At 32.5% G+C, this 19,375-nt stretch overlaps 1 protein-coding gene across 2 annotated transcripts in view; it reads right to left on the bottom strand.

Moving 5' to 3' along the window:
- Positions 1–19,375, bottom strand: part of DPYD (dihydropyrimidine dehydrogenase) — a 758,429-nt gene that overhangs the window by 594,210 nt on the left and 144,844 nt on the right. For both annotated transcript variants that reach the window (XM_017503801.2, XM_017503800.2), the window contains exons 4-5: positions 11,593–11,789; positions 4,330–4,411 (exon numbers count right to left, since the gene is read on the bottom strand). In XM_017503801.2, coding sequence (XP_017359290.1) covers positions 4,330–4,411; positions 11,593–11,789 — 279 coding nt within the window. The remainder of the gene's footprint in view (positions 1–4,329; positions 4,412–11,592; positions 11,790–19,375) is intronic.

The raw sequence follows: 19,375 nt of genomic DNA, 5'->3' as shown, positions 1-19,375 counted from the left end.
ATGAAATGAAAAAGAAAAAGAAAAAGGTGGACAAAGGACATGAACAGGCATTTCTTAAAAGAAGACATTTATCTGGCCAACAAACATATGAAAAAAAGATCAACATCATTGATCATTAGAGAAATGCAAATCAATCCACAATTAGATACCATCTCACACTACTCAGAATGGTAACTATTAAAAAGTCAGAAAACAACAGATGCTGGCAAGGCTGTGGAGAAACAGAAACACTTTTACACTGTAGGTGGAATGCAAATTAGTTCAACCATGTGGAAGACAGTGTGGCCATTCTCAAAGACCTAGAACCGGGAATACTATTTGATCCAGCAATTCCATTACTGGGCCATATAGCCAAAGGAATATAAATCATGCTTTTATAAAGATACATGCATGTGTATGTTCACTGAAGCACTATTCACAATAGCAAAGACATGAAATCAAGCCTAATGTCCATCAATGATAGACTGGATAAAGAAAATGTGATACATATACACCATGGAATACTATGCAGCCATAACAAAATTATATCATATCTTTTGCAGGGACAGGGATGGAGCTGGAAGTCATTATTCTCAGCAAACTAACACTGTATATTCTCACTTAAAAGTGGAAGCTCAATAAGAGAACACATGGATGCAGGGAGGGGAACAACACACACTGGGGCCTGTTGAGTGGGGCAGGGAGAGGGACAGCACCAGGATAATTAGCTAATACATGCTTGGCTTAATACCTAGTGATGGGTTGATTGGTGCAGCAAATCACTATGGCACATGTTTACCTATGTAACAAACCTGCACATCCTGTACATGTAACAAGGAACTTAAAACTAAATTTTAAAAAGAGAATAACAAATAAGACTAGCAGGGGAAAGTGTTAATAAAGATACAGTCAGCAATTAATGAATAAGAAAAGATAAAACTTTGACAACTGTTTCCTTTAAAGACAATAATTAACTAGATAAACCACTACCTCATTTTAGAAAGAAAACAAACAAACAAGAAAACAAAGTAAATTCAGAGATGCAAGAGCAAATATAATCATAGGCACAGATGAGACATTTTTACTGTATATTGAAATAATAGGCTTAAATCTTTGCTAATGAATTCAAAAGTCTCAATGAAGCAGAATTTTTTTCTAGAAAAAATATATTGGCAAAATTGACATGAGAACAAAATCAGTACAAAAAAACTTAGAGAAGACATGAAGAAAAATAGTCATAGTTCTATTTCATAAAAGGGCTTTGAGAAGATGAAAGCTTCCAAATTTAGTAAAAAAGATGTCTCAAAATAATATTCTTACCAATAAGAAAATAATAAAATGCTTAGAAGTATAATTTTAAAAGGCTAGTTTAACTGTATCATGAAAAATTCACAAAACAACAAATAAAAATAAGGCAAAACAAAACAAAATAGTCTTTGTACATTTAAAACTTATAACAGTAACAGTATTTGACTGTTCCCTGATATATTTCCAGTTTTAGTATCCATTATATAAATAAATAAATGCAAAAGAAAAAGTTTAAAAATACTAACAAAATGAATCTGAATTACATGTACAGAAATAAATACAAGGCAAAAACTGATATATTCTAGAAATTCAATGATTAATATAATTGAATATATAAACTGAACTTAAGTGTTTATAAAGGGGAATTGAAAAATTTGGCACCCCTTGCTTATTTTTTTAATTAATAAAATTTATTAATGTAACACTAGAAAAAATATGTATTCAATATGATTTAAAATATAATTTCAGAGACAATAAAAATGTATTCCATATATTAGCCCTCTTCTTTTTAACATACTAGCTACTGAAATCATGGAAGAAAAAATAATGTAGAAATAACAAATAAAATTCTTAGTTTCTTGTGACATGATGTTTGATTTGAAAAAATTAATCTTAGCACTAAGAGGAACTGATTGGCTATTAAGTATAAGATAAATTGAAATTAAAATATTCAACAGGAAATGCAGCTAAAAAGATAGCTGGGAGCAAAGATATTGAAATTGAACTGGGTTCTGGATACAATCCGTTTCTTTATTTGGATGATAATATTTTTATTAAACTACTAAGTATACAGGACTGGAGTTAAAGAAGGACGGTTCTACATGGCTCTAGTCCTGGTATACTACTTGGCAAAAATAAATTCTGAACAATTATTGTTGAATAAATGAAACAAATCTATTGGGAATTAAAAGAAAAAAAAAGAAGAATAAACAAGATAGTGATAGATCATGAAAGTCCAAATACACGTATATAAGAGAACTTATACATCATATGCTACACAGGAGTCAAACAGTATGAACCCAGAAAAAAAGTTCACTTCATTGCCAGGAAATTACTGTTGACTTTAAAATATACAATATTAGTTGAGAGGGACAAACAGAAGGCAAATTATAAAAAGAACCTGGGTGATGACTCTTCAAAAGGAGGTAACAAGCATAAACTACTTTTTCAAAATGTACCCTCTTATGGCTAAAGTTGGTAAGTCATAAAAGCTGCAAGAATGTCTCATCAATGGATATATATTCTCAAAGTAAAAAAGAATCTCACTGCTATATTTCCTTGGGATTGTATATGCAATTTATTGTTTACAAGGCAATTTTGAAAACATTACTTCCTTCACATCTAAAACAGCCTGAGAAATGGGCAAGACTCTTTAATTTAGATTGTATTTTTTTCTTCAATAATGTAACAGATTCACAGAGTTTAAAATTCAAATTGTACAAAATGTTGAAAAAATTTTTCCACACCTTCCCAAAGGCAATCTGTGCTATCAGATTCTTATATCTTTCCAGAGATATTCTTTGCATACATAAACAAATATTTTTATATTTTAAACAAATATTAGTATGATACTTCTTATTTGAGACGATTTTGACCAAACTTCAAGATATTAATTGACTTTGCCAAGGCTATCCGACAAGAAAATAAAAAAGCGGCATGACTATAGCTAAGATATATTTCTTGGCTCTCATGCTCTCATTTATGCAATATATCTGGTCCTGTAAAAATGGAATGCAATTTTGCAATTTTATGTAAGATAAATGTAGAAATAAAGCCTAATTTCTTTTTCCATTTTTATTAATACATAATAATTGTACATATTTATGGGGTACGTGTGATATTTTGATACATGCATATAATACATAATGATCAAATCAAGATAATTAGGATATTCATCATCTCAAACATTTCTCATGTCTTTGTGTTGGGAATATTCATCACCTACTCGGTCATAAATACCAAATCTAATAGTTTGAAATTTTAATAATCATTTTCTTATTTAATAAGATTTAGAGAAGAACTTGTATTCAAAATGAAAGACATTTTAAAACTTTTCAGAATATGCTTCTGTAAAATAATCACCCCTAAATCATCTATTATGAACACTGTAATTTTGAATATTAAGTTTTTATAAAGTTGCAGAAATCCACAGTGTTTTTGTTCTCAGACATCCTGTTTAGTCATTATGTGTGAATGTTTCATCACCTAACCACTGTCGAATACAATGTAATTATAAATATAAACCACAAAATATTGTTTTGAGTACTTTCTCTTTTACTGATTCATTTTAAGTTTTACTGTTAGATGGAAAAGGTATGAGTATTTTGTTAATCACTTTTCAAAATATCTTCTGCATATACTTACACCATGTGTTATATCTATTATGAAAAATTAACATTTTTCTAACAAAAATAGCAATATGTTCAAGTAAAGAGCTAGAATGCAATGCTCAACAAAAGAGGAATATTTAAAGCTATATGCTGAAAGTAACAAATGTGTCAACTTTTCAACCATCTCAAAAAGAACAATCCAGTATTTATTATACAAAATAAGAAAAAAATACAAAGCTGTTGCTTTCTACCCCATTGATTACTGCTTATGTTGAGAAAGGATTATCACATTCACACTACTTACATGATGAATATAATAAAATAAAACTCTGTAAGAAATTATGTTCCAAATTGTGAAATACTAATGTTTCAGAGTGCACAAAACTTTCATGAAAAAATGTGATTAAAGAAGCCAAATCCTTCTATTAGCTGCACTGAACCCCTAAAGCAATTTAGGAATTTGTTTCTTACAGACAATTAATCACATGCAGGCATGCCAGATGAGAACTATTGATTGCCCTTTTCCAGGCTAGTGGCATTCAGACAGTAGACAGACAAATGCCCTAAGCAAGGGGAAGCATCTTTCTGCTTCTGCCTGGTGTAGCTTTTAATTGTTCTTTCCTAAAATGCTTGACATTTTCTGTTAATCTTTAGTGTAGAGCCTACTCCTTTATTTTTTAGCAGTACACAGATAGGTGTTTTTTTCATTTACCTTTACACCAAGGTCCTTCATCAGCTCAATCTCAAAATTCACTACATCATATGGCAGGCGGAACTGTGGGATTTCAGAAGTACTGCAAAAAGAAAAAGAAAAGTAGGCATCAGTAGAAAAATGACCAATCTTAAAAATGCGTAACATATCTGTATGGATTAGTAGTAAATAAATATCTCTTCTGAGGGTATTTATATGAGGACATCTACATTTTTATTGACATAAAAAATATTACATGGAATGAAGTTACAGTAGAAACTGATATAAAAATAACTAAATTACAGCAATAAAAAATGATAAATATAAAACTGGCCAAAAGCAATTTCTATAATTTTAAGTTCAATATTTAGCTGATTTATATAATAATTCTATATATTCCTATGAAAGCAAAATCTTAAAATATATTAATAAAACTAGTTGGAGATATAGATTTTAATATATGTGCACACATATATATATACATATTCACATATATATTCTATAAATATACTTCTAGCTTGTTGAAATCCAAATGTGTAACTCTGTATTACCATACTGTTTAGAGTATTATAAAACCAGTTCCATGTGATCTATAGAACATTTTTACAATAAACTAGTCTTCTTCTGTAAAGGAACTGACTGTCCCAAAAAGGTTCGGTAATTTAAAAACAGTCCTGTTTTATATTAATACCTATTGCCTGCATTTTAAAAAAATCATGAGGCCTATAGCACTATCATTTTAGTAGTATGAGTATTAAAAGTAAGCTCAAAATGCTTTCCAATGTTTCATAACAATTAAAAAGCTATGTATGTCCATAAATACACAGCGATCCACTCATTCATCATTTGCTCATTAATTCATTCACCTACTCATTGAAAGTGAGTAGTGCCAGGCAGTGTTTACAAAGTGCCAGCCAAATGTAAGCTGCAATAATTTGATGATGAATTTTAATAAATTCTTACATTTAATAAGCTCTTTTTCTGATCATGGAAGGATGCATAAAAGGTAATTACATTTATAATATGATACACACAATGAGAGAAGTATATTCACTATATCTTTAATGTGTGTGTGTGTGTATAATAGTAATTATATTTTCTATATTATAGACATTAATTTGTAAAATAAATAATTTTTGAAGATGAATCTTCTGAATAATTAATTGAAAAGTCTTCCAAAGTACAGCCTTTTCATTCTTTGATGATTTAAGAACTTGATTATTCAATTAATTTTTATATATCAATCAGCAAGATATCATACTTAACGTTACAGAAAATGCAAGTTATCAAACACTATAAAATCAAAGCTGTACACTAAAGAAGCTTCCCTCTAGTTAGAAATATGTTTATGTTTAAAAATGAATTCAGGCATAGGGTAGAGATAAAAATCTCTTAAGTCAACTTGTCAACTCCAGCCACATTACCTCAGAGTAACATGAATGTGCCAGAATATTCTGGGAACCAAGAAGACTTTGCCTTCAAAGGCTAAGTAGAAAGATTCTTAACAACTGTGAACTGTATGTGAATAAAAAAACAGACACCCAGACTTGATAGACATGGGGCTCCATAGGAGAGAGATTAAACATGGACTAAAATTGGGCATTGATGCAGTCCTCAATAGGTTGAACAGGAGAGCAAAAGCAATGTACTATGAACAAATAATTCTAGCCAAATAAAACAACTACAACAAGATGAGGATCTTAAATCCATCCAGATACATTGTGAAACTGAGAACCTTCCAATGAGTCAGGCCTACTCTTGGATTTTTACAGGATGTAAGTAGAAGCACATATAATTAAAGAAAAAAATGGTGTGAGTGCAAGTCAGTGGTTCTGACTTAAGAAAAAATTTTGAAAGAGCAAGTTATAAAGAGCAGGGACAACTTTCTGTTGGCCAGAAAAAAAGAAAGGAAGGAACACCTAACGTAGCAGGAAGAAACCTGAGGAAGGAAGAAAGAGCAGGACCACCTATGGCAGTATAGCTTTGAACACAGATGTGGGCACCAGGGAAAATGGAATGCCAGGCTGCTGGGCTTCAGCAGCTCTGCTTAAAACCCCATGCTGCTCTGAAACCATGTCACTAACACTTAGCACAGTGTTAAATGAATAAGTAGGAGGGAATCCATTTCCTAACATCTCCTAACGTAAATAAGAGAAATGTGAAATACTAAGAAAAGTTGGTCAGATTTGGTCACAGTCAGGTACGTAGGGGGTGGGTGGAAATTATAAAAAAATATGATGTATTTATATTCACTAATAGATGAAGTCAGCAAATAGATATAACACATACACACACATATATACGCAGAACAACATGACAAATATAAAATACCAAATGTGAACAAGAGTGTTTCAAAGGAGGAGAGGCTTATCGTGGGATGAGATAAGCAGGTAGTAGAAATGTCTTAGGACTTTAAAATACCATCGGTGTGTGATGGCTTCCACATCTGTCTTCTCAAATCTAAATTCTAGATTTTTATGTTCACCTGGGTGTCTAACAGGTATCTCATATTTATCATGCCGGACACTAAGCTTTGGTTCTTACAACCCAACACTGGTCCTCAGATAACCCCATTTTATGAGTTCCTCAGGCTCTAAACTCCATTATCACACACTATTCCCTTTCCAGCACCATACCAAGCCCCGATGCAGGCAATAGGAAGGTGTGTTCTTTTTAGACAATTTAAAAATCATTATAAAACTTACGAAAATGGGCCTGTTTTGTATTATTTTCATGAGCTAGTAATTCTAAATAATATTACTAGTATACTAAACAATGTCCTCTGCCAAAAAAAAAAAAATTCTCTGGTGGGTCTAAATTCTAAACAATTGCCATAGTTGCTACTGAGTTCTAGTAATATATAGGTAAGCTTCTCAATGATTCCATTTTTATTACCAACTCTTTAATAAACATGGTGTTCTACAGGAAAGTTAACTTGCAGAATTACAGTTAAATAGTGGCCATGAGCACCTGCTGATTCAGCTACAGGCATTCTTCATTCCAATTCCCCGTAGGCAGCATATGCCTCCGCTCCTGTGATGCTACAGATTCCAATATGTGAAAAGTTGATTTGGAATTGATAAAATGATAGCACACGAAGCAATAAGAATTACTTCAATTCTGTTGTTTTGTATGATCACATGGAATTTTTGTGTTTAAAATTGAAAATAGCTACATTCTTAGTATTAAAATAATTTGTTTTAATCATTTTTTGTTCTACAGAATAAATTTAAGAAGAAATTCTTACTGGTTATTGGGTGATTCTTATTGAATTTTATTGTATAGACCAGAAGATAGCATGTTAAAAAAAAAAAATCCATACTGGGTATCTGGTATGCTAGGTATACCATTAATCCACCATTTTTAAAAAACTTCCTCCTTGCATTTATCATCACCTAACATATTCTACATTTGGTTTATTGTTCATTTGTTGTCTGCCTCCCCACCACTAGAATATAAGCCCCATGAGAAGGCACTTTACATTATTTACTTTTATGCTCTAAATAGAGCCAGAAATAAAGAACAGCACATAGTCAAGTGATAAACATATACACTGAGGAAGGAAGAAAAGGAAGGAGGAAGGGGAAAATATAGATAGGTATCAGGTCATGGAATGGTTTTTATGTCAGGCCATATCCTTTGCCTTTGAGGTTAGAAGGGGTTGTTGAAATGTTTCAAGTGGAAGAGAGATAGAATCAGATTTGGAAACTAAAGGAAGAATGAATTTGGAAACTATAGGAAGAATGAATTTGAAAAGACAAATCAGGAAGCCAAGATAACTGTTTAGAAGCTACTGCAGTGGTAAAGAAAGTGAGAGGTGGCCGGGAATGGTGGCTCACACCTGCAACCCCAGCATTTTGGGAGACCAAGGTGGCTGGATCACTTGAGGTCAGGAGTTCAAGACCAGTCAGGCCAAAATGGTGAAACCTCATCTCTACTGAAAATACAAAAATTAGCCAGGCGTGGTGATGCACACCTGTAGTCCCAGATACTTAGGAGGCAGAGGCAGGAGAATTGCTTGAACCTGGGGAGTGGAAGTTGCAGTGAGCAAAGATCTCACGATTGTACTCTAGCCTGCCTAGGTGACACAGCCAGAGAGCCAAACTCCCTCTCAAAAAAAAGGAAAGTGAGAGGTAAAGATATCAGAGGACACTTTTATAGCATGTTGATAAAATGGAACTGCCAGGATATTAAAGAGTAGCCCAGATAATGATATCATCCCCTGAGATGGGATCTGTGATGATAGTGATGCCATGTAAACTCATGTTTACATTTGCCATCCCCAAGATGGCAAACTCAGGAAGAGAAGCAACATTGGTCATTGATATGATGAAGTTTATAAAGAGATGTCTAGGGTTTCAATGTATAAATCTGTTGCTCAGGATGGAGAAAGATGTCAGGGTAGATACGGATTTTTAAGACATTTGCATGTAAGTGATCATTGAAACCATGAGAGTAAATGAGACTACTCTGAAGAATGCAGGGTGAAAAAGAAGATAAAAAGATAGAAGACAGAATTTAATAGGAATGATTGTTTTCCAAGTTTGTTGTGCTTAGGAGAACAAACTTTTCATCTATCTGTGCTCCTGTAACAATCTAAGGCTTTGAAAAAATTTTTTTCTTGTTGTAATCATAAATCCTTTAGTACAGTCAGTAGCATGTCAGACAACATGAAAAAAACTCTTCTATTTCCTGTTTCTTTCTTGTAATGAAATGTATCTATAACAACTTTCCATTCTTTTTAAAGCACAATTCTCACACTGTGACAGAGGTATGCTTCAGTTCATTGCACATTCTCAAAATATTGACTATTGCTGTAACTATTTCACCTAGACCCCATTTCCCTTTATTGTCAATCGACAAGAAAAACAATAGGCATAATAAAAAACAATATAAAATTTGAAAGAGGTAAAGCAAAGGGCAGCATTGGCCTCACTATCCTACCTAACAAAAATGCCATCATTCATACATATTAATTTATAAGAGAAAAATCAGAAAGTATATATTTGCACATACTTGAAAATCTCTTAACACTGTTTTTTTTATCTTTGTTATAATACCAAGCCCTTTTAACCCTGTTAAACCAATGTCCTAAAAAAAGAAACCACTGTTAGAGGAAAGCAAAACTACTGATTATTTTATAAATTTGTTGCAACATCAAAAATAATTGATGTGTTCAATGCAATAGAGATTAAATCCTAGATCTTTTTCACTGACCCTAGTGATTTTTTTTAAAAGTGGTTGTGATACTAATTCACGGGGGATAAAAGAATCTGTTTGGATGCAAAGGAAAAAGAAAGATAAAACTTGACATGGTCTCTTTAAGCAATTGATTTCAAATACAAAGCTAATTTAATCTTTTTTAGTCACTTTGAAGATACAAGAGAATGAGAGGCGGCTATAAGTGAGAAAAGAAATTAACAGGAAAGTTTTGTGGAATTCTGGCTAAATTCCAGCATCAATTTTTATAATCCTGTAACAGTGACACATAATGCCTCTACCATGGGACAGTACAAGTGAGATTGATTAAATATTTCATATTGTCTCTACATACTGGGAAGATTCAAAGGCAAAAGAAAGAATTTAACAACTTTAAAAGAAAAACCATGATGTTTGGTCATGAATCCAGAGACATCTGTCTCACTAGAAAATGTTGAACAAATAAATAATTTTTTAAAAAGTTTAGTACTAATTTATAGGAATTAGAAATGTCTATCCTGCATATGAGTTAAAAAAGATTTAGGCTAACAACAGTAATCTTCCACCAAAATTGGCAATAGAGAGTAATTTATAAACAGGGTTGGTTCCAATTTAGGCTCTTTGTGAAAATACAGTTAAGTGGCAAAGAGATTTTTCCTAGCCTCCCAGGGAACTCAATTAAGTTCATATTTTAAAAATTAGCTTAGATATTCACTGATGTGTATAACTGAAAACAACAGTGCTTATACATATATTGTTAACAGATTATGTTTTTTCTAATTAATAAAGCTGTGGTAAATGCCATTAAAATGAGAGTCTAAATCTTTCCAGCAAAACAATGTATGGGGCATTTTACTTTCCAGAGAAATAAATTCATATAATACATGTAATCTCTTAAAATTCATAGTAGTGTAATACAGAATTATTATTTCTTAACAATCAATTTGTATATGTTTCATATCCACTCTAAAGGGTCTTCTTAGTATGTGATATTTTTGCTTGATGATTCAGTCAAATAATATATTAATGATAGCTTATTACTCAATAATTATGTCAATAAGTATATCAACATATTTATATCAATGATACAAATAATTGATAATTTTATATTATCTTGGGTTTAGCATATTCTGTTTGAGCAATATTGAAATTGATATATTTATTAACATATATTCACAGGTGCCAAAAACTGTAAGAAACTTCACAGATTTTAGTAACAACTTGATTAAATTTATCCCCTGTCATTATTGGCTATGGTTAATTTATTGGTTACAAATGTGCTGCAGCCATAACAAATTTAAATGTTAAATATACAAACAGATATTCCAAATTGCTGAATTTTATAATCCATGACTTTTTTGATACTATATGTAGAGAAAATAAAAATCAATTGAGAAATATTATTCAGTTACCATTAAAATTCTTTATTTTGCATCAAATGTTTTAAGCAATATCTACTCCATAATCATAATTTTACTCCTTTGTGATAATAAAATATACATCCAGTATAGAGTTCTATTTATTTTAAATATACATTCTCATTTCCAGGTATAAAACCTCAAGGGAATAATATGATTATGTGATTTTAAAAATGTATATTTAAATACAACATTTCTGGTAGACGCTGACAAAATTTTAATCAAGTGTAAGACTTAAAAAATTATAAACTGAAAATATGTAAGACAACATATCTATGTAGACAACATAATGAATATTCCAATATTCTATGGAGCTAGATATCCATCACTAATATCCATGATTTTCAGGTATATCTCTATTAAAAGAAAAATTCAAGGGGCTAAAACAATTTTTCACATATTGATTCTCATAATCAAAATATAATTTGCAGAAATTTCTCTTAAATTCACAGAACTAGAGGGAAATATTCTTAAATAAATATTACTTAAAGCCAACTGCAAATTTTAAAGCAAATAAAGTAATCAAAATTTGAACATTTGGAAAAAGAACATTTAAAATACCATCTGTGAGCCTGAAGTTTCTATATGATTATGAACCAACAATATTAATAATTGTTTTGCTCCATCATTTCTGACACTATAAACATAAAATAAATGTAGGCATTACCTTAAACCACCAACATATTCTTGTTTTTCAAATATAGTGATGTCAGAGTACCCCAATCGAGCCAAAAAGGAAGCACAACTTATACTTGCAGGCCCAGCACCAAAAAGAGCAATCTTTGCAGAATAAGCTTCAGACATTTTTTCCGGAGGAGGCAGGGAAGGATTTCTGATCTGTGGGATACTCATTGCTTTGAATACCTACGGAGAAATCAATTGCCATGGTTAAAATTTTGAAACCAACTTACATCCTCAAACATATTTTTAATGTTTCAAATGAATTTGTGTTTTAAATAGCAATAAGTAGTACATTTTCAGTATTTAATATAGTATACTCACAGCTTGTATCAGGTAGACGAGGAATTATGGCTAACTCGCAAATCTTTCCTTTCTTGAATCATGCCTCCTCTAGGAAACACTCCACTTAGAAGGTGAGTTAGTGCCCCTCCTCTAAACTCCTGCAGCATAATCTGTATATCTCTAACATAACCACATATCTGTGGCATGTGTTATGTTTCCATGTCAGTCAGTACAACATTAGTTTCTTGAAACAGAATACATGCCGCATATAAATATATTACCCTTATACTACAGGAGTTAGCATTACCGTGGCACACGGTAGACATTTAATAAATAATTGTTTGAATTCTGCTTTTGATTATGATAGATAAACTTTGGGAGAATAATAATTTTTTTAAAATAATAGAAGCATTGAAGAGCTACTAAAGCAGGCAGTCTTGGAAGGGCTAAGATCTTAGAAAGGAAGGAAGAACCAAATGAGGTAACCAGAAGTCAGTTTTCCCCTGAGGCATTCAAAGGGAGGAAGGCTAAGAATCTTGAGGAGGACCACATGTTAGCAGTCTTTTGAAACCAGAGAGACATAGAGTTTTGGAAATGTAGGAGGCCATTAAACTGGAGCAAAATAAAGTGCAGAAAAGTGAGCTTAATTCTTAAACTGCATAGGACAAAAACCTAAGGATCTAAACAGAAAACCTGATGGTCCAGGGAAAACAAAAACCAGAGTGACCAAATAAGAAAGAGCCCTAGAAAACACCCCAGTGTACAGTTAAAACTTCTGGAGGGCAATACTCTATATGTAGGGCAAATGAAAGGTAAACAACCAATCCAGACCTGGATTTAAATGGCAGTGATCAGTCTCCACTCTTATCTATCTACCAAAGATAGAATACACTTTCTGTGGAGAATAATAAGTCAACCGCAGTTTCTACACATTTTTTGATAAAATGTCTGGGGTTTTATTTTAAAAAATCCAAGACTGAAGAAAAATAAACCTAAAAATATAGAAAGAGATACATACATAATCCGGTAACCATAGTTATAAAACATAAATTTTAGAATAACTATGATTATGTTCAAAAATATTTAAGAAGAATGTAAACTTCATTATAAAACTGGAATTTGTTAAAAAATAACAGAAATTTTTTAAATTTAGTAAAATATATTTAGCAAACACCCATAACCAGCTAATGTGAAAAGAGGGAGTGGGATTTAAAAATGTATTTAAAAACATATTAATAAAAATCTATTAATTAAAATTGTTATAAATAGGTCAAAGAAGGTCAAAAAAATTTTGAGTTGGTAAATATAAAACTGAGAAATTATTTTAAATGTAAATGGACTAAAATTCCAATTAAAAGACAAAAGCTATGGAAGATAAATACTTGAAATATAAGAACACAGACAGGTATAAAGACTAGAAAAGTTAGACAATGCAAACACTAACCAAAACAAAGCTGGTACAGCTTTCAAAATGTTTATTGAATCCCCACTAAGTACCCAACATCTAGTTAAAGACTCTCAAGGTGTTTGAAGAAATGAAAGCTGGTACAGCTTTGTTTTGGTTAGTGTCTAATATTGATATATATATATACACACATATGAAATATTAGACTTTAAGGCAAGATGTTCTAAAATATTCTATAAAATGTTCTAAACTTAAAGAACTTTTTATAGCAGAAATCAGTCAGCCACTCAAAAATATTTTACAATTCTAAAGGTATAGGCTCCAAATTACAATTTTAAATATATAAAGCGAGATTGATAGAACTAAAAGTAAAAGAAATGAATCACAATATTCTCACTATTCTACTCTTATGAAAACTTGACTGCTGATAAAAGTGGCCAGTGAAGAAATTCATATTATAGGTAAATTATGTATGATATCTAATGGATTAGCTCACAGGGTTGTTTGCATTTAATAGGTCAAAGCAGTAACTTTCTCTCCTTCTGGAAACCCAGACAGAGATCAATAGATATAAATGTAAATTTTCTTAAGAGTGAGGAATAAAGATGACAGGTCTTTTCATTTTCTTAACCTCATCCCACATATACCACCAACTACTGTAAATAAATTAAAAACACATAAGGAACATCCAAATGATCTCATTTAAAAAATTGAAGAGGGTATTATTAACAAGTATTACAGGGTCAATTTCTCAGCATGAGATGAATGGTTCTCATAAAAGTTCTTCTAATATTTTGTCATTTTAATTCTAATGCTTTGTCACATTTTACTGGTTTACTTATCTGTTTCCGCCTTTTGATCATAAAATCTTTAAGGGGAGACAATATATTAGAATTCATCTTTTAATTTCCAGTGTTTTTATATATGTGGGGGAATATGTATTAACTACTCAAGAGTTTAAATTGGTAGTACAATAATTTCTTATTCCTAGCTACAATCTATATAATTTACAAATTATTAATATATGTTTCTACTCTTCCCTGTGCTATCCAAACAATGCAGATTTTCTTACATACTATTTTTGAACTGACATATAATGTTACCTTCTATTCCTTTCTAAGCAATGTGAACAAGAACGAAATTCTAGTTCTAAATTAATAAATAATGTTATATGATCATCAATTAAAACGTAGTTAAAATATATTTTATATTTTATTCCTTTCTAAGCAGTGTGAACAGGAACTGAATTCTAGTTCTAAATTAATAAATAATGTTATATGATCATTAATTAAAATGTAGTCAAAATATATTTTATATTTCCCCAAAGAAAGGTTTAACATACTTTTCTTAAATATATATTTTATTAGATTAACTAAAATGTAGTTAAAATATATGTTTTTATATTTCCCCAAAGAAAGATTTCACATACTTTTCATAAATACATATTTAAAACATACATTCAACATAATCAGGGAGAGATATAGCTAATTTCATTTAGAGATTAAATAAATGCTAATTTCCTTCATATTTAGTTGAATAATTTTAGCTTTGTGAACTAATAATTAAATATTTAACTTTCCCATGTTAAAATCTGCTAACATTTACAAATTAGCATTTCATTTGAACAAATTCTGAATGAAGACATTTATGATTTATTTAAAAGTATCATTTATTGCTGATATCTTTTACAATGGAAACAGATTTAATGATGACTACTAAGAATTGTTTTAGGCTACAGTGTTCGTTAAAATGTGAAGTTACGCTGTGATAACCAAATTGAATAGAATTTGTTCTCAGTATTCACTCAGAAGCAAGAAATAGGAAAGTTCTGAGATGCCTAGTATATCTGACACAAATTCTAGCTAACAGCATGCAAATAATAAACTAGCAATTTTCTAACAATAAACAATAGGTATCTATTTTCACCTAAGAATATTTTAATATATTTGAATAAAACTTTTAAGCATTTTTTCAAAAGACTATCAAATGCAAACACTGAATTATTTTTCAAAATGTTTACTGAATCCCCACTAAGTACCCAACGCCTAGTTGTAGCCTCTCAAGGTATTTGAAGAAATGAAAGCAAGCACACTCAGTACACAAAGCATCAGGACACGTACTAGAATGTACATTGTTAGCCCCCCAGGCAATGCAGCTTAAGAGTTGCTTAATACATACTCATTACATTGCTTGGTTCAATACACACTGCTTTATAATTGGTATCCCTTTGCCTGTTCTGTTCTAGGTTTTTTTTCTTTTACAACTTTTTATTGCACTGGATGACCCCCCTGAGTTTTATAGGAGTTTGGATTAACCTTGATGCAATTTTTTAAGGAGTAAATAATTGAACCAAAGTTTTGTGAACTTCAGCACAACAGGTGGTATATATATATTTGTTTATTTTGTAAAATTTATTTATTATACTTTAAGTTCTGGGGTACATGTGCAGATTGGGCAGGTTTGTTACATAGGTGTACATATGCCACGGTGGTGGTTTGCTGCATTCATCATCCCGTCATCTACATTAGGTATTTCTCCTAATGCTATCCCTCTCCAATCTCCCCACCCCCTGCTATTCCTCCCCTAGCCCCCCCACCCACAGGACCCAGTGAGTGATGTTCCCTTCCCTGTGTCCATGTATTCTCGCTGTTCAACATCCACTTATGAGTGAGAACATGTGGTGTTTGGTTTTCTGTTCTTGTGTCAGTTTGCTGAGAATGATGGTTTCCAGTTTCATCCATGTCCCTGCAAAGAACATGAACTTTTATGGCTGCATAATATGCCATGGTGTATACGTGCCACATTTTCTTTATCCAGTCTATCACTGATGAGCATTTCATTGGTTCCAAGTCTTTGCTATTATGAACAGTGCCACAATGAACATACTGTGCATGTGTCTTTATAATAGAACGATTTATAAGCCTTTGGGCATATACGCAGTAATGGGATTGCTGGGTAAAATGGTATTTCTATTTCTAGATCCTTGAGGAATAGCCACATTGTCTTCCACAATGGTTGAATTATTTTTAAAAGTATGTCACTGAAACTAGACTCTTGAAATTGAGTCTTGACTTCCATCATTTTCATGATATATGGAATTGAACAAGTCCTTAAACATTTCTATGCCTTAGTCTCCTTAATAAGGTGGGATTAATAACGTATATTTCAAAGAGATGCTTTGAAGATTTAATGATCTAGTTAATACCTGGAAAGTGCTTTAAGAGACTGCCTGGCCATATAGCAAATGCTATTTACTTTCTAGTGTTCAAATTACATGAGACAGAGTATATCTAAACTCATACTGTCCAATATGGAATCTACTAGCCACATTTGATTGTTTAAGTTCAAATTTAAATTACAATTAAATAAAATTAAAAATACAGTACCTCAGTAGCACTAGTCATATTTCAAGTGTTCAATAACTATATGTGGCTAGTAGATAATACATCGAACACATCCATTACTGCAAAAATTAAAATTTCTAATATATGATGCAATAGATATAATATCATGAGCACAGTTAACAGAAAATAAATGATTTAGAGGCAATGAGTTTTTAGTATTTGTTATAGTTATTTTTAAAATGATTTTTATGACTACATATTTGTATACTTTAATTTTTGATAATTACTGTGTTTCACAAACCATTTACAAAATTCCTAAAACTTTAATCAGCACTAGAGCTGGTCCGAGCTGGCTTCAGAATACTACTGCACCTAGGAAATATGTGAGGGCACATACAACATTTTTTTAGACACTAATGTTCTTCCATCATCCACTCTAAATTCTGAAATACATAAGTTACACTTTCCAACTTACTAAAGACCTGAAGACATAAGTGGCCCTCTATCCTTTTAAAACATTGCATCCAACTCTTTTTTAACTAAGATACAAATAATGGATAATTTCATATATACCCGATATACTTCTATGAATGTAGCCTGATTCTGACAAAATTAGGGCAAATGGATAAAAAGTCAAATCAACAGCTCCAAAAATATTTTATGGGTGAATGGGGGTAGTAATTTGTATTTAAGTATATTATGAAACTATGAAAAGTGAAATCAATCAATTATAAATTTATAGTTGGCATTTTATAAAAAATGTAAGTTAAAATAACTAATAATGTAATACTAAATTATGTCTAAAATGAGTTGGGATATTTTTTCTTAAACTGCCAATGAATAGGCAGTATAAGCTAAAAAAAAAAGGGGGTTACCCAAAGGATTATAAATCATTCTATTATAAAGACACATGCACATGTATGTTCATTGTGGTGCTGTTTACAATGGCAAAGACCTGGAAACAACCCAAATGCCCGTCGATGATAGACTGGAAAAGAAAATGTGACACATATACATCATGGAATACTACGCGGCCACAAAAAACGACGAGTTTGTGTCCTTTGTAGAGACATGGATGAATCTAGAAACATTGTTCTCAGCAAACTGACACAAGAACAGAAAATCAAACACTGCATGTTTTCACTCATAGGTGGGTGATGAACAATGAGAACACTTGGGCACAGGGAAAGGAATAACACTCAGTGGGCTAGGTGTCGGGGGTGGGGGATAGAGAGAAGGGGAGGGACAGCAGGGGGTGGGGGTGCAGAGAGCAAACCACTCTGGCATGTATTTACCTATGCAACAATCCTGCAGGATGCAGGATGTGCACATGTACACCAGATCCCAAAGTACAATTTAAAAAAAAAAAGACCAAGAAAAGGGGGAGGTTAAATTAATTTTGTTAAAATTAAAAATAAAATTTTACAAAAGTTAGTAAATTAAAACAAATTACACAATTTTAAAATGTCCATAAATATGAAAAATATTTTTCAAAAACAAACCACTATGGCATGTGTGTACCTACGCAACAATCCTGCCAGATCTGCGTATGTATCCCAGAACTTAAAGCACAATTAAAAAACAAATAAATAAATATAAGCTTAGGCTAGCTGCAAAAAAAAAAATATTTTTCATTCTTTTATTAAACTACATCAGTCTTCAAAGAAATGTAACATAAAATTACAAATAAGTTATACATAAAAGATATATTAGGTCCAGGCCGAGTGCAGTGGCTCACGCCTATAATCCCAGCACTTTGGGAGGCTGAGTCAGGCAGATCACGAGGTCAAGAGATCGAGACATCCTGGCCAACATGGTGAAACCTCGTCTCTGCTAAAAACACAAAAATTAGCTGGGCATGGTGGCGTGTGCCTGTAGTAACAGCTACTGGGGAGAACTGGTTGAACCTGGGAGGATGAGGTTGCAGTGAGCTGAGATCATCATGCCACGGCACTCCAACCTGAAAACGGAGTGGGGGATTTAGTCTCAAAAAAAAACAAAAGATATATTAGGTCCAGTTATTTACAGTATCATATTCCCAAGAGATTTTTCTTAGAATATTGTTCCCTATCGTTTCATAATGTAACAAAAAAATTCTAAAATATTTCGGCTCTTTGGGTGAGAAAGGCCCCTCTCTTTTTCTTTTAAGCAAATGTTGAGGACCTCGGGGAAGATGGCCAACTAGGAACAGTTCAGGACTGCAGATCCCAGTGAAAGTGCAGAGGGTGAGTGGACGCCGCATTTCCAAACGGATTTTTTTGCCCACAGACCAGGAGATTCCCAGGTGGAGGAGCCCCATGGGTCGCCAGCGTGGCTGTGGCAGGCGTGGCTGTTTTGGCCCACGCGGCTACTTTGCCAGCACCCTGGCGCTGTGATTCTCGGTACAAAATACACTGGTCCGGGTGCCCTCTTAGCTGGCGATTGGAGCCCCAGGAAGGCAGATCGCCCATTCATCTGATTTAAAAGGAGACTGAAATAGGGAGTGAGGCCAGGAAATTCCTGGGCAAAAAGCCCGCCAGGAATCTCAGCACCGCTGTTTCGGCAGTGAGTCACAGCATGGGAATTCACATAGATCCCATTGCCTTTTCAACAGGCGACTGGAACACCTGGGAGAGAGTTGACCATTCAACTGGAAAAAAAAAACAGACTCTGAATCAGGGAGCCAGGTGATCAGGCTTGGCTGTTCCCACCACCCCCACAAAACAAAGAACAGCAATTGAAAACGCTCGAGGTTGAGA

This window comes from Cebus imitator, unplaced genomic scaffold, assembly GCF_001604975.1.
Source record: "Cebus imitator isolate Cc_AM_T3 unplaced genomic scaffold, Cebus_imitator-1.0 Scaffold315, whole genome shotgun sequence".
Lineage (NCBI taxonomy): Eukaryota > Metazoa > Chordata > Mammalia > Primates > Cebidae > Cebus > Cebus imitator.
The sequence above is the reverse complement of the archived record's forward strand: the minus strand, read 5'-3'. Positions and strand labels throughout refer to the sequence as shown.